Source organism: Urocitellus parryii, chromosome 7 (assembly GCF_045843805.1).
Source record: "Urocitellus parryii isolate mUroPar1 chromosome 7, mUroPar1.hap1, whole genome shotgun sequence".
Lineage (NCBI taxonomy): Eukaryota > Metazoa > Chordata > Mammalia > Rodentia > Sciuridae > Urocitellus > Urocitellus parryii.
Window position 1 is genome coordinate 14275013 of NC_135537.1, and position 13838 is coordinate 14288850.

Below are 13838 nucleotides of genomic sequence, written 5' to 3' on the forward strand. Positions count from 1 at the left end.
AACAAAATTTCATTATAGCCTTTCTATCCTCCTGACATGTGCATCCGTCCTTTCTCCCTATCTGTTCCTCAGACGCAAATAGTTTTTCCTCAGTTGTGAGCGGTTTTTCTTCCGTCTCACTCATCTCCAGGGACTGAAATGTCCATCCGACCTTTCTCCCTATCTGTTCCTCAAACGCAAATAGTTTTTCCTCAAATGTGAGCGGTTTTTCTTCCGTCTCACTCATCTCCAGGGATAGGCAACTTAAAACAAAAATGAAGCAAAACAAAAGAGTAAACTTAGAATGGCTACCCATCCTCTCGCCCTGCCCTCAGGGGCGAGCAGTTTACTTACCCTCAGTCGCTCCCCGTGCGGGCCACCAAATGCCGCAGTCTGGCTGGGCACAATTCAGGAGCCACTTGTCAAAAGAAACAAACTTTATTTTTAAAACTACAAACGCCAAACAAAACAGCTCCTCAGGAAAAACCCTCAGAGCCCAACTGCCACCACTGGCTTCCAGAAGCCTCTCGCTCACACCAACCCCCACCTCCCACAATCCTCCTGCTCTTGAGGCCGATTGGCTAGGTCGCGTGGGCAGAGCCAAAGAAGTCCCCCAATGAGCAGTTCCGTAGTCTGAAGGGCAGGGAAACAGCCCAATGAACATGACTGCAGAGGAGCCAATCAGCTAGATGTTGCTGGGGCCACTGTGAGCCAATCATCAGCTGGCAGCTTGAAGGGCAGGGAAACAGCCCAATGAACATCACCGCAGAGGAGCCAATCAGCTAGATGTTGCTGGGGCCACTGTGAGCCAATCATCAGCCGGCAGCTGGAAGTTTGCTGGCAGCTGGAAGTTTGCTGGGGCCCCTTTGGCTGTGGCTCTCAACAGAAAGTATCACAATAATGGAAGTATCTGAGAAAGGGATGACATGGCAGGAGAAGAAACCAGAGAAGAGTTGACAGGTCAGGCTCACTCATTTATAACAACTCTCTTTGGAACTAACCAGATCCCAGAACTGCCTTAAACCCTTCTGAGGGGCTGTGCTCCCAATGACCTAACCAACTCTCAGTGGGCCCCACCTCTTAAAGGCCCCAACACCACACAGAAGACCAAGCCTCTAATACAGGAATCTTTCAGGGACAAACCACATCCAAATCATTGCAGGGGATAAGGAGTGTGTATGGGAGGGCAATTTCAAGTGAAGTGGCCAGAGCAGGCTTAGCAGGAAGCTGACATCTGAGTTGACTTAAAGGGACATGCCATGAAGGTACCTGGAAGGAGGTGTTCCAGGTAGGAGGAACAGTAAATGCTGGAATTCTGGGCAAGCAATATGCCTGCCCTGGTATGCCACAGGGAAAAGGCCAGAACAAAGACCCAGTGTGTCTGGAGGTATGAGTGACAGGGGTGTCAGAGACAGAAAGGTGAGGGCAGGTCAGGCAGGGCCTTGGAGACCATAGGAACTCTGGCCCTCTCCAAAGGAGATAACGAGTTGGGGGAGGGCTTGGAGCAGAGGAACAGCCTGGCTGGACTCAGAATCACACAGGATCCCCAGGGCTGCTCTGTTGTGAATGGACTGGAGTGTTGTGAATGACCCACGGGGATCCCTTGGCCCCTGGCCTAGAAATGGGGGAAGGAAGATGGATTGACCAACTAGGCTTGCTGAGCCCTCCTCTACCGAGTGCTGGGTAGAGGTCCCCCAAGCCTGGGCTGCAGAAAGCCATGCTGAACCAAGGCTGGCTTCTCTCTCATCTGAGCTCCCCTTTCCCGGAAGCATGAAAAATGCCCAGGGAAAGAACAGGAGGTCGGTTTTGCTCTGCCGCAGATTCTCTCATTATTGACAGCCTTGTCTGAATATCTCATCCTCTCTTTCTCACACAAGAAGTGCAGAATATGATTCTTAGAATTCAGATTTTTTTTTTTAAATCCCTACGTTTGGATTTGCAGATATGCCAATATTTGGATTTGTAGAGCTGTAATTTAAGCCAGTCTCTCCCCTGGAACTGCCTGGCGAAATGCATCTTTCATGAGTCTCCTGCAGGAGCCCAGCTACAAGCTCAGACTCCTGAGCACAAATCAAACCGGGGCTCAACATTAACAATACAGTGGCAGAGGCCTCCAGGAACAGCAGGCCTCCAGGAAGGACAGACTCCATGGGTGTAGCGCCTCCAGGAAAGGTTTCAAGCTTCCTCATAAAAAAAAACCTGGCTCCAGGACCAATGCATGGAGAGCTGAGGGCTGGAGGTGGGCTACAGCCCAAGCCCCTTCTCCAGGCCCCTCCTCATCATCCCTGCCCACCTGACAGACCAGCTCTGTCTGGCCCAACCTGCTCTGGTGACCTGAGCAAAAACAGTACAGAAGACAAGGAGAAAGGCCTCATCCAGCAATCTTTATGCCTCCCTCCTTAGTCTGAAGGTCAAATAATAATTGGGCCAAAGTGTACCACTCCTTTGATTATCCAACGTAGGTGGGATGGGAGGGTCAAGCAAAGTAGTCTCAGGCCAGGAGCTCTCAAAGGTGGAAAAGATTCAGCCCTTACCTGGTGAGGAGCCCAGTGTAAAAAAAAAAAAAAAAAAACACCAAAAAAGAATGAAAGACAGAAACAGGCTGTGACATATGCAATATGTGTGCTCTCTTTTACTGGATGACTGTCCCTGCCTGGACAAAGGGGTCTGTTTGAGAGTAAGGACACAAACACCCACTTCTCCTCACTCTCCTCCCTTCTCCCTGCTCTAACCCAGGGCCATTCCCAGCTCAGCCCTCGGCTCCACAGCCCTTGGCTCAGAAAGGGCCAGGTCAGGAAGGCACCTGGCCAGGGAGGCCATGCCATGAAGCTCTCAGTGCTGAAGCCAAGAAAGTCCCAGGCAAACCAGGACATGGTGGTCACTCGTACTGCCAGTTTTTTGACTGAGCAAACAAACACATATGCTGGTGATCCTCGAGGCTGCTTGACACAGTATTCTAAACAGACTTGGAGCCAGACACATTTGGATTTGAATCTAGCTGCTTCCTTTACCATGAGCAAGAGTCCCATATTGACCTCCCTTGGACTTCGACGTCCTTTCCTCGAAAAAAAATTTTAATTTGTTCTTTTTAGTTACACATGAGAGTAGAATGTATTTTGACGTATTACACATACAGGGAGTGTGACATTCTTATCCATGAAATGCCACAGGATTAGTATGGAGACTGAGCAAGAAGATGCCCACAACAGATGGTCATCCTTTCACTTCTCAAACTAGAATCATCATCTGGCGTTCACTGTGGGGTGTAAGTTGTGTCTGGCTTCTATGCAGCCTTCAGGATTGACAAGGTACTTCCTAGCTGGGGATTCACAGTGAGGCAAAGAGGATCACCAGCCCTCCCTCAGAGGCCCAGCGAACACGACGCTGGACAAGGTCATCTGGTTTCTTTCTTACTGCTCACCACCTAAGGTTCTAGCAATTAATAACAGGCCTAAATCAATCTGAGAGTTTTCCAATGTAAGGGAGGAAGAGGACCCTATTTCTCAGCCAACTCCATGGGCCGGGTGCTGCTGCCATGGACCTGGGGCCCAGACTGGAGAGAGGGAGAGTTCCAGACTGCCTAGTCAGCTCTGCTGTCCCTCCTGCTCCTGTTTCGTACAATCTTAGAGCAGACCATTCACTCCAATGAAGACCTCCACTCCCCCTGTAACACAGGGGCCCAGGCCTTGTCAGGTAGGAACCTCTATTCTCAATTACTCCCCACCCATCTGAACAGGAATACCAAGAGGGTGACTACCTGGCATTCAACTGGGCTTGTTTCTATTGAGGGTCTCCTCCAAGGAGGGGTGTGGAATGTGGCACTTAGGCCACTGCTGGGGGACAGAGCTGCAAGAGGGCAGAACATTCAAATCCAACGAGCATTTCTATACTTCAAGGCTGCTGTGGGGGACAGCACTTTCACAGGCTGTCCCTTGCTCACCAGGCTCCTTCTGCCTCTCCTCTCCACGACCTGGCCCTTGGTGGCACCTGCTTCCTTTCTTTCTCCTGTGGTCCATTTTCCACAGGGCAGCCAGCAGAACAGCCTGGCCTTCTGAAGGCTTGCCTGCCTCTCCTCCTGTGTCCCCAGTGCAGTCGCTCTCACTGCTGTGCTCCTCACCACCTCCCATATATTTTCCCTAAAAAATCCCCAATCCTCCCTCTCTGGTCTTTGCTCTTGGTCTTCCTTCTGGGGAGAATGCCAAAGCCAGCCCTTCCCATCCATCCATTCTCAGTTCAGATTCTACTTCCTTAGGCGTACTCCCTGAAAATCTTATCGAGAGTAGGTCCCCTCCCATCACTTTCTCCTTAGTGACACTTACTCAATCCCATGACCCTATTATTCTTTTCCATAGCCTGCTCTCTGACATTCTTATCTATCATTTGCTTGGTCCCATCACCATGTAAATGCCATAAGAACAGGGTCTTTGTCGGCCATATCCATGGCTGTCTCCTGGAGCCCGGTGAAACCAGACACTCAAATATTTGTTAAATATTTTATAATCTGCTTGTCTCTCTTTAAACCAAGGGGTTACAAGCATTGGTCTGGAAGCAAAGCAGACCTGTGGTGACCTTCCCACTTACCAGTTGGGAGAAGCCACAGATTCTCTAGATTTTATTCTTCTTTATAAAAGAATCAAGAGTTCTCTCAATGGCAGCTATCATTAATCTTAGAGTTGCACTTCCCCACCAGGCCAGGACCCCTGATGGCAGGCACTTTATCCATCATTTATCTCTGTATCCATGTGCCTTGAGAGTCAGCTCACCTCCTCAGCTTGCTCTACTTCCCCTCTCCCAGGACGTGACACAGTATCCTAAAGAGTCTCTGTATCCAACAACCCTGAGTTCCATTCTATGGGTACAGGAATATCTACAAAGCTTAGCAAGCTATTGTAAAATACATAGCACAGTGAATAAGACTAGTAGGAGATAATAATAATAATAATAATAATAATAATAATACCAAGTGTATCCAAAAAATATATTTTGAATTAAATTCTCTCTAGAAGAGATATTTAAAATATATGAATTAGAGAATAATACTAAGTAGTATATGATCAGGCACTGAATTACCTATCATCAAGTGATAAAATGTAAGGTGGCCACGCAAGGGACCCAGGTAGGCAAGGAGAGTAGAGAACACATCTCTCAAAGCAACTGTCACTCAGTGCCAGCTCTTTGTGGATCATGGGCCTGATGGGCTCACAGCCTCAGATTTATCAGGTAAAGCTAGACATCTGAATTCTTTTCATAAGCTCTCTCAAGTTTTCAAATTGCTGACAACACACTTAAAATGTATTGAACAATAACTGAGATGTGCAAAGCATGTTTGGGGAGCCATTTTATAACCTCTGACCTCGGGCTCAAGGTGACTGGATGGAGAGTGAGTCCCAGGTGGTCATTAATATAAGAATCTATCAGACCCTGGTTATCAAAAGGCATCATTTCTTCATTTACTCACTGACTATCTTATAAAACCAAAGAGCAATTTTTCAGTACTGGAGGCTGAACCCATGTTGTGTGTGTATGTGTGGGAGGGGGACTCAGCTACATCTCCACTACCTTTTCATTTTGAGGCAGGGTTTTGCAAAGCTACCCAGGCTGGCCTTGAACTTACTATTCTCCTGTCTCAGCCTCTTGAGTTGCTAGGACTACAGGTGTGCACCACTACTTCTTTCCTCCCAGCCATATCAGGCAGTAATTCTTCATCCATGGGCAAGAATTTCCCTCAACCATCCATCAAACATTTATTGAATAACTGGTAAGTGTAGGTGTCTTCCCTCTGAAACTTTATATTGGTCAGTTCTAGAAATTAACCTGAATAGATAGCCTTGAGAAATTAGGAGAGGCAGCTAGACAACTAGGCCTAGTTACTCAAGCATTAGATCTGATTCAGAGCTTTGGCAGCAGACTGTCATTCAAGGGTATCCTTCTATGAATTTTCAGATCCTGGTCAACCCACTCAGTGCCACCTGGGGGCAACGTGGCCTACCACATCTGCCAGTAGCAGAGGTTCCCAGTCTGACAGACATGAGATGATTAGTCCTTGTCTCAGTCTAACTCTTCCCTATAAAATGGGTAGCTACCCACACTCAATGGTAGTTAGCAACAGCCCCAGAGAATGTGTTATTTAAAAGCCCAGAGGAGTGTCACCACGTCACATGTGTCTGAGGCCAGTCTGAAAATATTTCAATTGAGTCTGCACATGCAGTACACAGAAGCTTCATTTTGGTCTAGCTTATGCTGTGATCTTAGACTTGCTGAAGGACTAACTTCCATCACAGCTCTGACAATATTGATTGTTCTGGCTTAAAGGTACATAAGTAGATTGATTTTTTTATTCTCTCAACCCGAAAAGGATCACAGTAGTAGTATATTTCTGTTTCCAGGGATTGGTATACATGCTGAATAAATAATAGCATTACTTGGAAAAATTTAGTTAGAAGAAACAATGATGGAAAACAGGGTATAAGTCTTATGTTGCATTCTTAGAAATTAGTTTTGGGGGCTTCCTAAACTTGTCCATTGTAAACAAAGCCCACAATTCTCAACCCCATTATTTCAAATAAATAAATAAATACCCCCCCCACACACACACACACTTTGGTAGCCTACATCTTAGGTACCAGAAATGAAGCCAGCAGGGGGTAAAATGTCCTCTGCGGTGGAGGTTAATAAGCAATACTCCTGTCACTTCCTTCTCAAAGTCAGCAGGAAGGAAATATATCCACCAGGGGCCTCTGCTAATTTGTTTCTAATTCAAGGACAATTAGGCAATTCCTACATCCCCCACCCCCAAGAAAAGCTGCGATTACTACATGACTCTTCTCAGGACTCAAAAAACTGGTAACTCTCTAGAAACAACAGAGGTTATGAAATGAACTTTGTATAACTTCGAGGGACACGTAACAAACAGCGCATCGGTTTTAGATGCCAGCCAGTAACTGCATTCATTCTGTTTTACACCGTTTCCTTTCTCTGGATTGTTTTCTACCCCAAAGTTCAAACTACTTGTACTGGAAATGCCTCTGCGCTGAAGAGCTTCGTGCCAGTAAAGACTCTCTTCCTATGATCCTGAGGTCGAGAAATAACCTTCTGGACAAGGAAAGAAATAAGCCAAAGCCCTGGTGACTCTGCTCCTCCCTCTCCAGGTACTGAGAAATAAGAAATAAGAAAGGGAAAAAAAGCAACACTAACTCTCCTTCTCGTCCTCATTTCTAGACTGGCAGGTGGCTTTTGCCTTTCAACTTCTTAGAGCACCAGCTCTGAAAAACACGGAGGCAGCCGAGGACCCAGGGGCCTGGGTAGGGGGCCGGCCCCAGTTAGAGGGTTGCGTATTTATCAGCGGGATTTAAACCGCTCTGGAGGGGGCGTGGCCCGGGCGGAGCCCCGTGGCCCGGGTGGGCGGGGCGGGGGTGGGGATCCCGGCGGCTCTGCACCGTGTGGGAAAGACCTGAGCTCTGGAGCTAGCGCCTGTCTCTTTAAATGCCACGGGCTGCGCTCCCGCCCGGGAGCCCGGAGCCGGATCTACAATCCGTCCCTCCCGCTCCGGCGCTTGTTGCTCGCGCGGCCCGAGCGGGAGCTACCGCCGCCGGGAAGAGAGGCTGCCTCCTTCTCCTCGCGCCCCACGTCCCTCGAGAGCTGGCTGAGCGCGGCCAGCAGGGCCTGCGGGAGGGAGGGGGCGCGGTGTGAACAGGAATTGCCCCCCACCTTCAAGTCTTGGGGCGCCACCCAGCCGCGGGGAAGACATGCTTCTCTACCCCCTGCCCAGCGTCGCTGCCGCCGGTGCTGGGCGAGGAGGGACTGCGGAGCCCACACCCGCAAACTCGTCCTAGAAGTCTCGGGGTGCGGCCAGGGGCCCCTCCCAATCTCCCTCGGCTTCCACCTCCCTGCGGGTGAGTTAGCGCGGGTAACCCGAAGCCGAAGCCGAGGGCGGGCGAGCGCGGGGGAGGGGAAAGGCGCCGGAGGAGGAAGCGCCGCAGGTGAGCCAGGTGGGGTGGCTCACCTGCCCGGGCCGCGCTGCGGGATCCTCGCCTGTTCCCCGGGGAGGAAGGCGTTGAGGGACGTCTCCGGGGCCAGTTAGGGCCTGCAGTGGGAGTGGGAGTTGGAAAGGGGAGATTGGAGTAAAGTTTCTATTTCCTTCTTCCCTCCTGCCTGGGCTTGGCAGGTAGGGCGCGGGCGGAAGCGGCAAGAGCCACTGATGCCATGGCTTTTGCCCCGACCAGGTGAATGCTGGTGGCGGGGGAGAGCTGGAGTTGCCTTATCTCTTGTTATCTCGACCTTAGAGGAGAAGAAAAGCGCGCTACGATCGAGACTCTCCTAAAATGGCCCCAGGTGCTCGGTCTCCTCTCCTTTCTCTTAACAGAATGTCTTTTACCTGGAGGGACTCTTACAGATATGGCTTTCTTGCTTTCTCTTCCAACAGGTGGCCGCAACCCCTGTCCGGGGACCTGTGCCAATGACCCTAGTGGCGGTTTTGCTTTCTCCCCTCGCGGCGGTGTGAACGTGCGTCCACAGCGTGATGGGCAACCAGGTGGAGAAACTGACCCACCTAAGTTACAAGGAAGTTCCAACGGCCGACCCTACTGGTGTGGACCGGGACGACGGTCCCCGCATCGGTGTCTCGTATATCTTTTCCAATGACGACGAGGACGTAGAGCCACAGCCACCGCCCCAAGGGCCGGATGGCGGTGGCTTGCCTGACTGTGGGGAGCGGCCGCCGCTACCCCCGCCGCAGCCTTACGACCCGCGGCTACACGAGGTAGAGTGCTCAGTGTTCTATCGCGACGAGTGCATCTACCAGAAAAGCTTTGCGCCAGGCTCGGCGGCGCTGAGCACTTACACACCTGAGAACCTGCTCAACAAGTGCAATCCAGGCGACCTGGTGGAGTTTGTGTCTCAGGCGCAGTACCCGCACTGGGCGGTATACGTGGGCAACTTCCAGGTGGTCCACCTGCACCGGCTGGAGGTGAGCAACAGCTTTCTGACTGACGCGAGCCAGGGCCGACGTGGCCGTGTGGTTAACGATCTGTACCGCTACAAGCCTCTGAGCCCCAGTACGGTGGTGCGCAACGCGCTGGCGCACGTGGGCGCCAAGGAGCGCGAGCTCAGCTGGCGCAACTCAGAGAGCTTTGCCGCCTGGTGCCGCTATGGCAAGCGCGAGTTCAAGATCGGCGGCGAGCTGCGCATCGGCAAGCAGCCCTACCGCTTGCAGATTCAGCTCTCGGCTCAGCGCAGCCACACGCTGGAATTCCAGAGCCTGGAGGACTTGATCATGGAGAAGCGGCGAAACGACCAGATCGGACGCGCGGCGGTACTGCAGGAGCTCGCCATGCACCTGCACCCAGCGGAGCCAGACGAGGGCGACAGCGATGCTGCGCGGACTACGCCGCCTCCCAGGCCCACCCCTTCACCAGGCTTGGAGGGGGAGGATGGAGAGGCTGTGGCACACTGACGGGCGAGTGGAGGGCAGCTCTGCAAAAGGGAGTTATTTGCAGCAGCTGCTGCCCCTTTTCATCTCCTCTTCCTCCCTTCCTCCCTCCCTCCTCTGCCGCCACCTGGGCCCCACGGGGATTCCTGGGCCCTTTGGAAAATGGAGAGTTGGAGAAATACGCAGCCGGCTGTGAACAGGGAAGGAGGAAGGGAACAGAGGGAGCAGGTAGGAGTACTTTTGAGTGGTAGTATTTCCTTCCGGGGGCCCCCTCAGGCTTGTCTTCCTTTCTGTTGTGGGATGAACTGAACCATAGATTTAATCTGGGTTCAGAATCGACCCTTAAACACGCAAGGCTGGAGAAAGTTCAGAGTACCTATCAGAGCCCTGCCATTGCCTCTGCTTCCCCCTCTACACTGAGCTCAGAGCAAAGGTACAAAGGCCAGAGGGGGGTTGGGGAGGCGCCACCATGGCCAGCAACTAGAGCTGCTTATCATCTTCCCCCGCTGAGCTGTGAGTGGGATCCAGAAGGTTGGTGTGATTTATTTTATGGGATTCCTGGGGCGCAAGGCTGGTGAAACCATGACGCGGTCTGTGACCATCAGACCAAAACCAAGCAGCCCCCTATTAAGTGTAACAAATAGTTGAACAAACTACCTCCCTTCTCCATCCTCAAGTAATTCGTCTTCCGGAGCTTAGTCTCTTGCTCCACCCGCCCCTTTCCAGGTTACAAGTAAATAATTGTCAAGGGCCAGTCAGGGGAAGGATTCAATTAAGGTTCAGTTCTGCGCCTTTGTTTTTCTGCCTGCTGTTGTAGGCACTTAGAGCTGCAGTTATTTGTTAGCAAAGGAGAGAATAGCCCTTTGTGTCTGTGATCTAATTAAACCTGCTTTTGCTGGTCCACAGGTCACAGATGGGGTTGGCTTGTGCCACCCCATAAAGTATCCACTAGGGAAGCAGCTGAACGGTGCTGCCCTGGCAAGAATTAGTTAATTTCCTCTTTGACTTCCTTCCTGCCCTTTCAAAAATAGCTTTGGTGGTGATCCTGTGATTTTTCTTCCTTTTTAAAAAATTTTCCTCTCACTGGCCCATCTCCCTCACCTTCTCTCCTGTTCCGCTGGTGGTAAAATCTTGGGCTTGAGACCTGTTTCATTAGGAGGATACTTATTTTGCCAGCCACACTTGATGCATTTTAATTCAAGGGGCAAAGTCTTATTAATACTGCAACAGTCTCCTTGTTGCTTGGAGAGCACCCCTTCAGAGCCTTTGCAGTTAAGAGGGGTGACCTCCATTTCAGATGCTACCTGGTGTAGTCAGCACAGAATCTGATGACAGCCCTAAAACATAGGTTGGTAGCTATGGCATCTGGTAGTGGCAGCCTGAGCAGATACACTCGGGTCTGCTACTGAGCTACTGTGTGCTTTGGTGGGAGGCTTTCAATAATTTTCCCACCTGGCCCTTGTATCCTATGGGTGTGCCCTTGATTTTGAGTGCTTTTCAGTGCCCATTACCAGTGCTATCTCAAAAGATGAGTAAAGTTTGAAATTTTCTGTTTTTTAATTCCATCTTGGGCATCATTATAAACTACTTTGGACAAGTCATTTATGAACTAATTCCTAACAGCTGGAATAGAACCCTACTTGAGTAATCCACAACCATCTTTTCATCCTTGGGCTTTTTGCTTGGAGAGCTCTAAATCAAGGCAGTAAGACTTAAGGATTTTCTTGTCTGCTTCCTTTTTTCAGACATAGAAGTTGAGGCCATAATTTTTAAATGCCCAGATCTTCTTATATCCCACCATGAAACCTTTCTGTCATAGGGCATTAGCTGTGCTCCTAATTTAACAATGATCACCAAACAGGTCCTGTTCCTTTGATTGTTAAAAGTGAACCACACTCTAGCCCTGCTGGACTTTGAAGAAAAACCAGTCTCCCTTGGAAATGGAGGTCTAGTTTTCATGTTTAATACTCACAGCTTTGCATTCATATTCTCTCGCTCATGGAAGAGCAGTACAAGATAAAATTGGGTGAAGACATTTAGGAGAATTTATATCTAACAGATGGGAGGACCACTGTCCAGGTGGTAGGAAATAAAAGAAAAAGTTGTCACTGCCCCACAACTCTGGGCTGGAGGACACCCCCTCCACCTCCGTCTGCTGGTCACACCGAGTGTAGCAGTGAGTGTGTTTTGTTCCAAATGAGATGCCTTGAAAGTCTCAACTTGAAGGAAAAGCGCCTATAAAACCCGCTGAGCTACTGTGTGCTCAGTTAAGGAGCAGACCACTCCAAGGAGAGGCTTTTGATAATGGCTTGAAAATGGACTAGAATAGGAAATAGATCTGTGCCAGATGATCCTTCCTGGAACATAGTGCCAGTGTTTCTACGAGGCACCAGAGATGCTAAATGTGCAACACTTAGGAATAGGGGATTCCACTGGAAATGTTCTTAGGCGTATAATGCTTAAAGAAAAGCCACAACCAACTGGTGAAGGCTCCAAGAAAGAGGGTCAGATCAACTCTTGGTTCTTAAGATGGCAGTGTTGTGGAGAAGTGATTTTTTTTTTTTTTTTTTTTTAATGCCCTGGCAATGGCTACATCTGGCACTTTAGGAAAAAAAAAATATATATATATATATTTAATAATTTTTGTTTCTCCTTAGGAATAAGACTTTAAAACTATTTTGTACTGTGAATTACGGATGCTCTTTGAAGGAAAGAAATATCGATTCCAATATTCCTCAGAAGCTCTGGCAGGGATAAGCAGGACATCGACTGGAACGTAGGCTAAATGAAACCAGACAAATTCTATTTTCTTACCTGAGCAAATATTTTATTGAGACTGCTTATGTGTGTCAAAGAAGCCCACAACTTCAGCTACACAACTTTTTATATTAAAAGAACTCATAGTTTTTGTAGCTTTTATTCCACATTTAATTTAAAATGACTTTGTAGCACTAAAATGCCTAGCAGAAGACTTTATTCCAGACCTTTAAGAAAATTTTTAGTTTTTATGAGAAAAACACTTCAGTGGTTATACTTCTTGTGTCCCTGGTGCTTCGGGCCCTAATAGCACCATTGGACCATACGACAACCACATGGAACATATTTTTTGGAAGCAAAACTTTTAATTTTATATGACATATGCTATGGAGAGCTAAGAAAATTTAAGGACTACTTGCTTTGTTTTCTTTCTTTTTTTTTTCCTTAATGGGATTCACTGTGTTGAAGACTCTTGATATTATGTGCTTGTCTAACCATTTTTTTACAAATTAGAATACAATCTTGTGTGATCACAGTCGTAAGATTTGTTTGGAAAGTTAGATTTTACTTGTGGATTTTTTTTTTTAATCAGGATAACTGTAACTTGACTGGTTTATTCAATTTTTCATTATGTTGTTTTGTTCTTGTGAGCCATGGAGAATTACACTAACAGGATGAACTTCTTATGCATTTTATTTCCCAGTAAACTGTATAAACCTTATTTTTTGTTGAAGGTTGTATGTTAAATCAATGTTATGTTCTTATACCACTTCTTGAGAAGGAAGTTCCAATTTGAAATTGTATCATTTCCTTCAAAATGAAGGGCAGTGCTTAGTTAAATAAAAGATTGATGATATCTTTTAAGCCATTTCCTCTTCACTCTGTCTTATTAAAATAAAACCCATCAAGTTCTTTTGAAAAATGTTTGAGGTTTTCTAATAAGCCATCTATTAGGGAACACTGAATTCATATTTTTCCACTTGTATATTGTACTATTTTCTGATATTTTTGATCCAAGCTCAAGCTATTGAGCTTACTATAATTTCTCAGAATGTTAGTATGTATCATGTTTGCATTGCTTAGTAAACATTTTGATGAATTCATTTAGTGACTCAAAACCTTGCATTTACGGCGTAAGAATTAATCACCCATTGCTTTTAAGCTATCGATCATGAAAAACATAAACATAAATTCTCAATACACATTGATTTTTCAGAATCAATGCAAAAATTGCTGGAAACCATGTTCTCATTGTGGAGTCTACACTAAGAAGTTATGCTGTTGGGTAACCCATGTTGTGTCTTGGGTGGGTGGTTTGAGTGCCAGTTAAAAGGAGCATGCTCACCACATGATTTGATTACAGCAATGGGCAGATGTGATCACATGGTGCTGTCGGCATGATAAGCAGCAATGCAGTTGCCAGCAGTTGGTAGGGGGAAGATGTGGAACCCCAGAGGCCTTAGCACACCCTATGCCAGTGGCTGAAGCCACCATAATCCCAAGAGTTTTCAAATACCTGGGCTTTGTTAACCGGCTTCTATGAGGATCTTAAATAAGGAAGTTGAATGCTGAAGGTTATAGGAAACTCAAGCAGTAATGAAGTCATTTTGAAAGCCCCCGTGTGGGAGTCTAATTTGTCATTGGCCTCATTTCGGAAGCTGAGGAAGGAGAACCT

The 13838-nt window shown here is 48.0% G+C and overlaps 1 protein-coding gene across 3 annotated transcripts in view; it reads left to right on the forward strand.

Moving 5' to 3' along the window:
* Positions 1-7477: 7477 nt before the first annotated feature.
* Positions 7478-13838, forward strand: part of Lratd2 (LRAT domain containing 2) — a 55863-nt gene continuing 49502 nt past the window's right edge. Inside the window, exons 1-3 of one of the 3 annotated variants that reach the window (XR_003302496.2) lie at positions 7478-7871; positions 8402-9634; positions 12064-13113. Coding sequence is in view for 1 of the 3 variants with exons in the window: in XM_026407697.2 (XP_026263482.1) it covers positions 8498-9430 (933 nt within the window). In the remaining 2 variants the exon portion in view is untranslated. Of the gene's footprint in view, positions 7872-8174; positions 8311-8401; positions 13114-13838 lie in introns of those variants that run through there. The other 2 variants (XR_003302497.2, XM_026407697.2) reach the window with 2 other exon arrangements.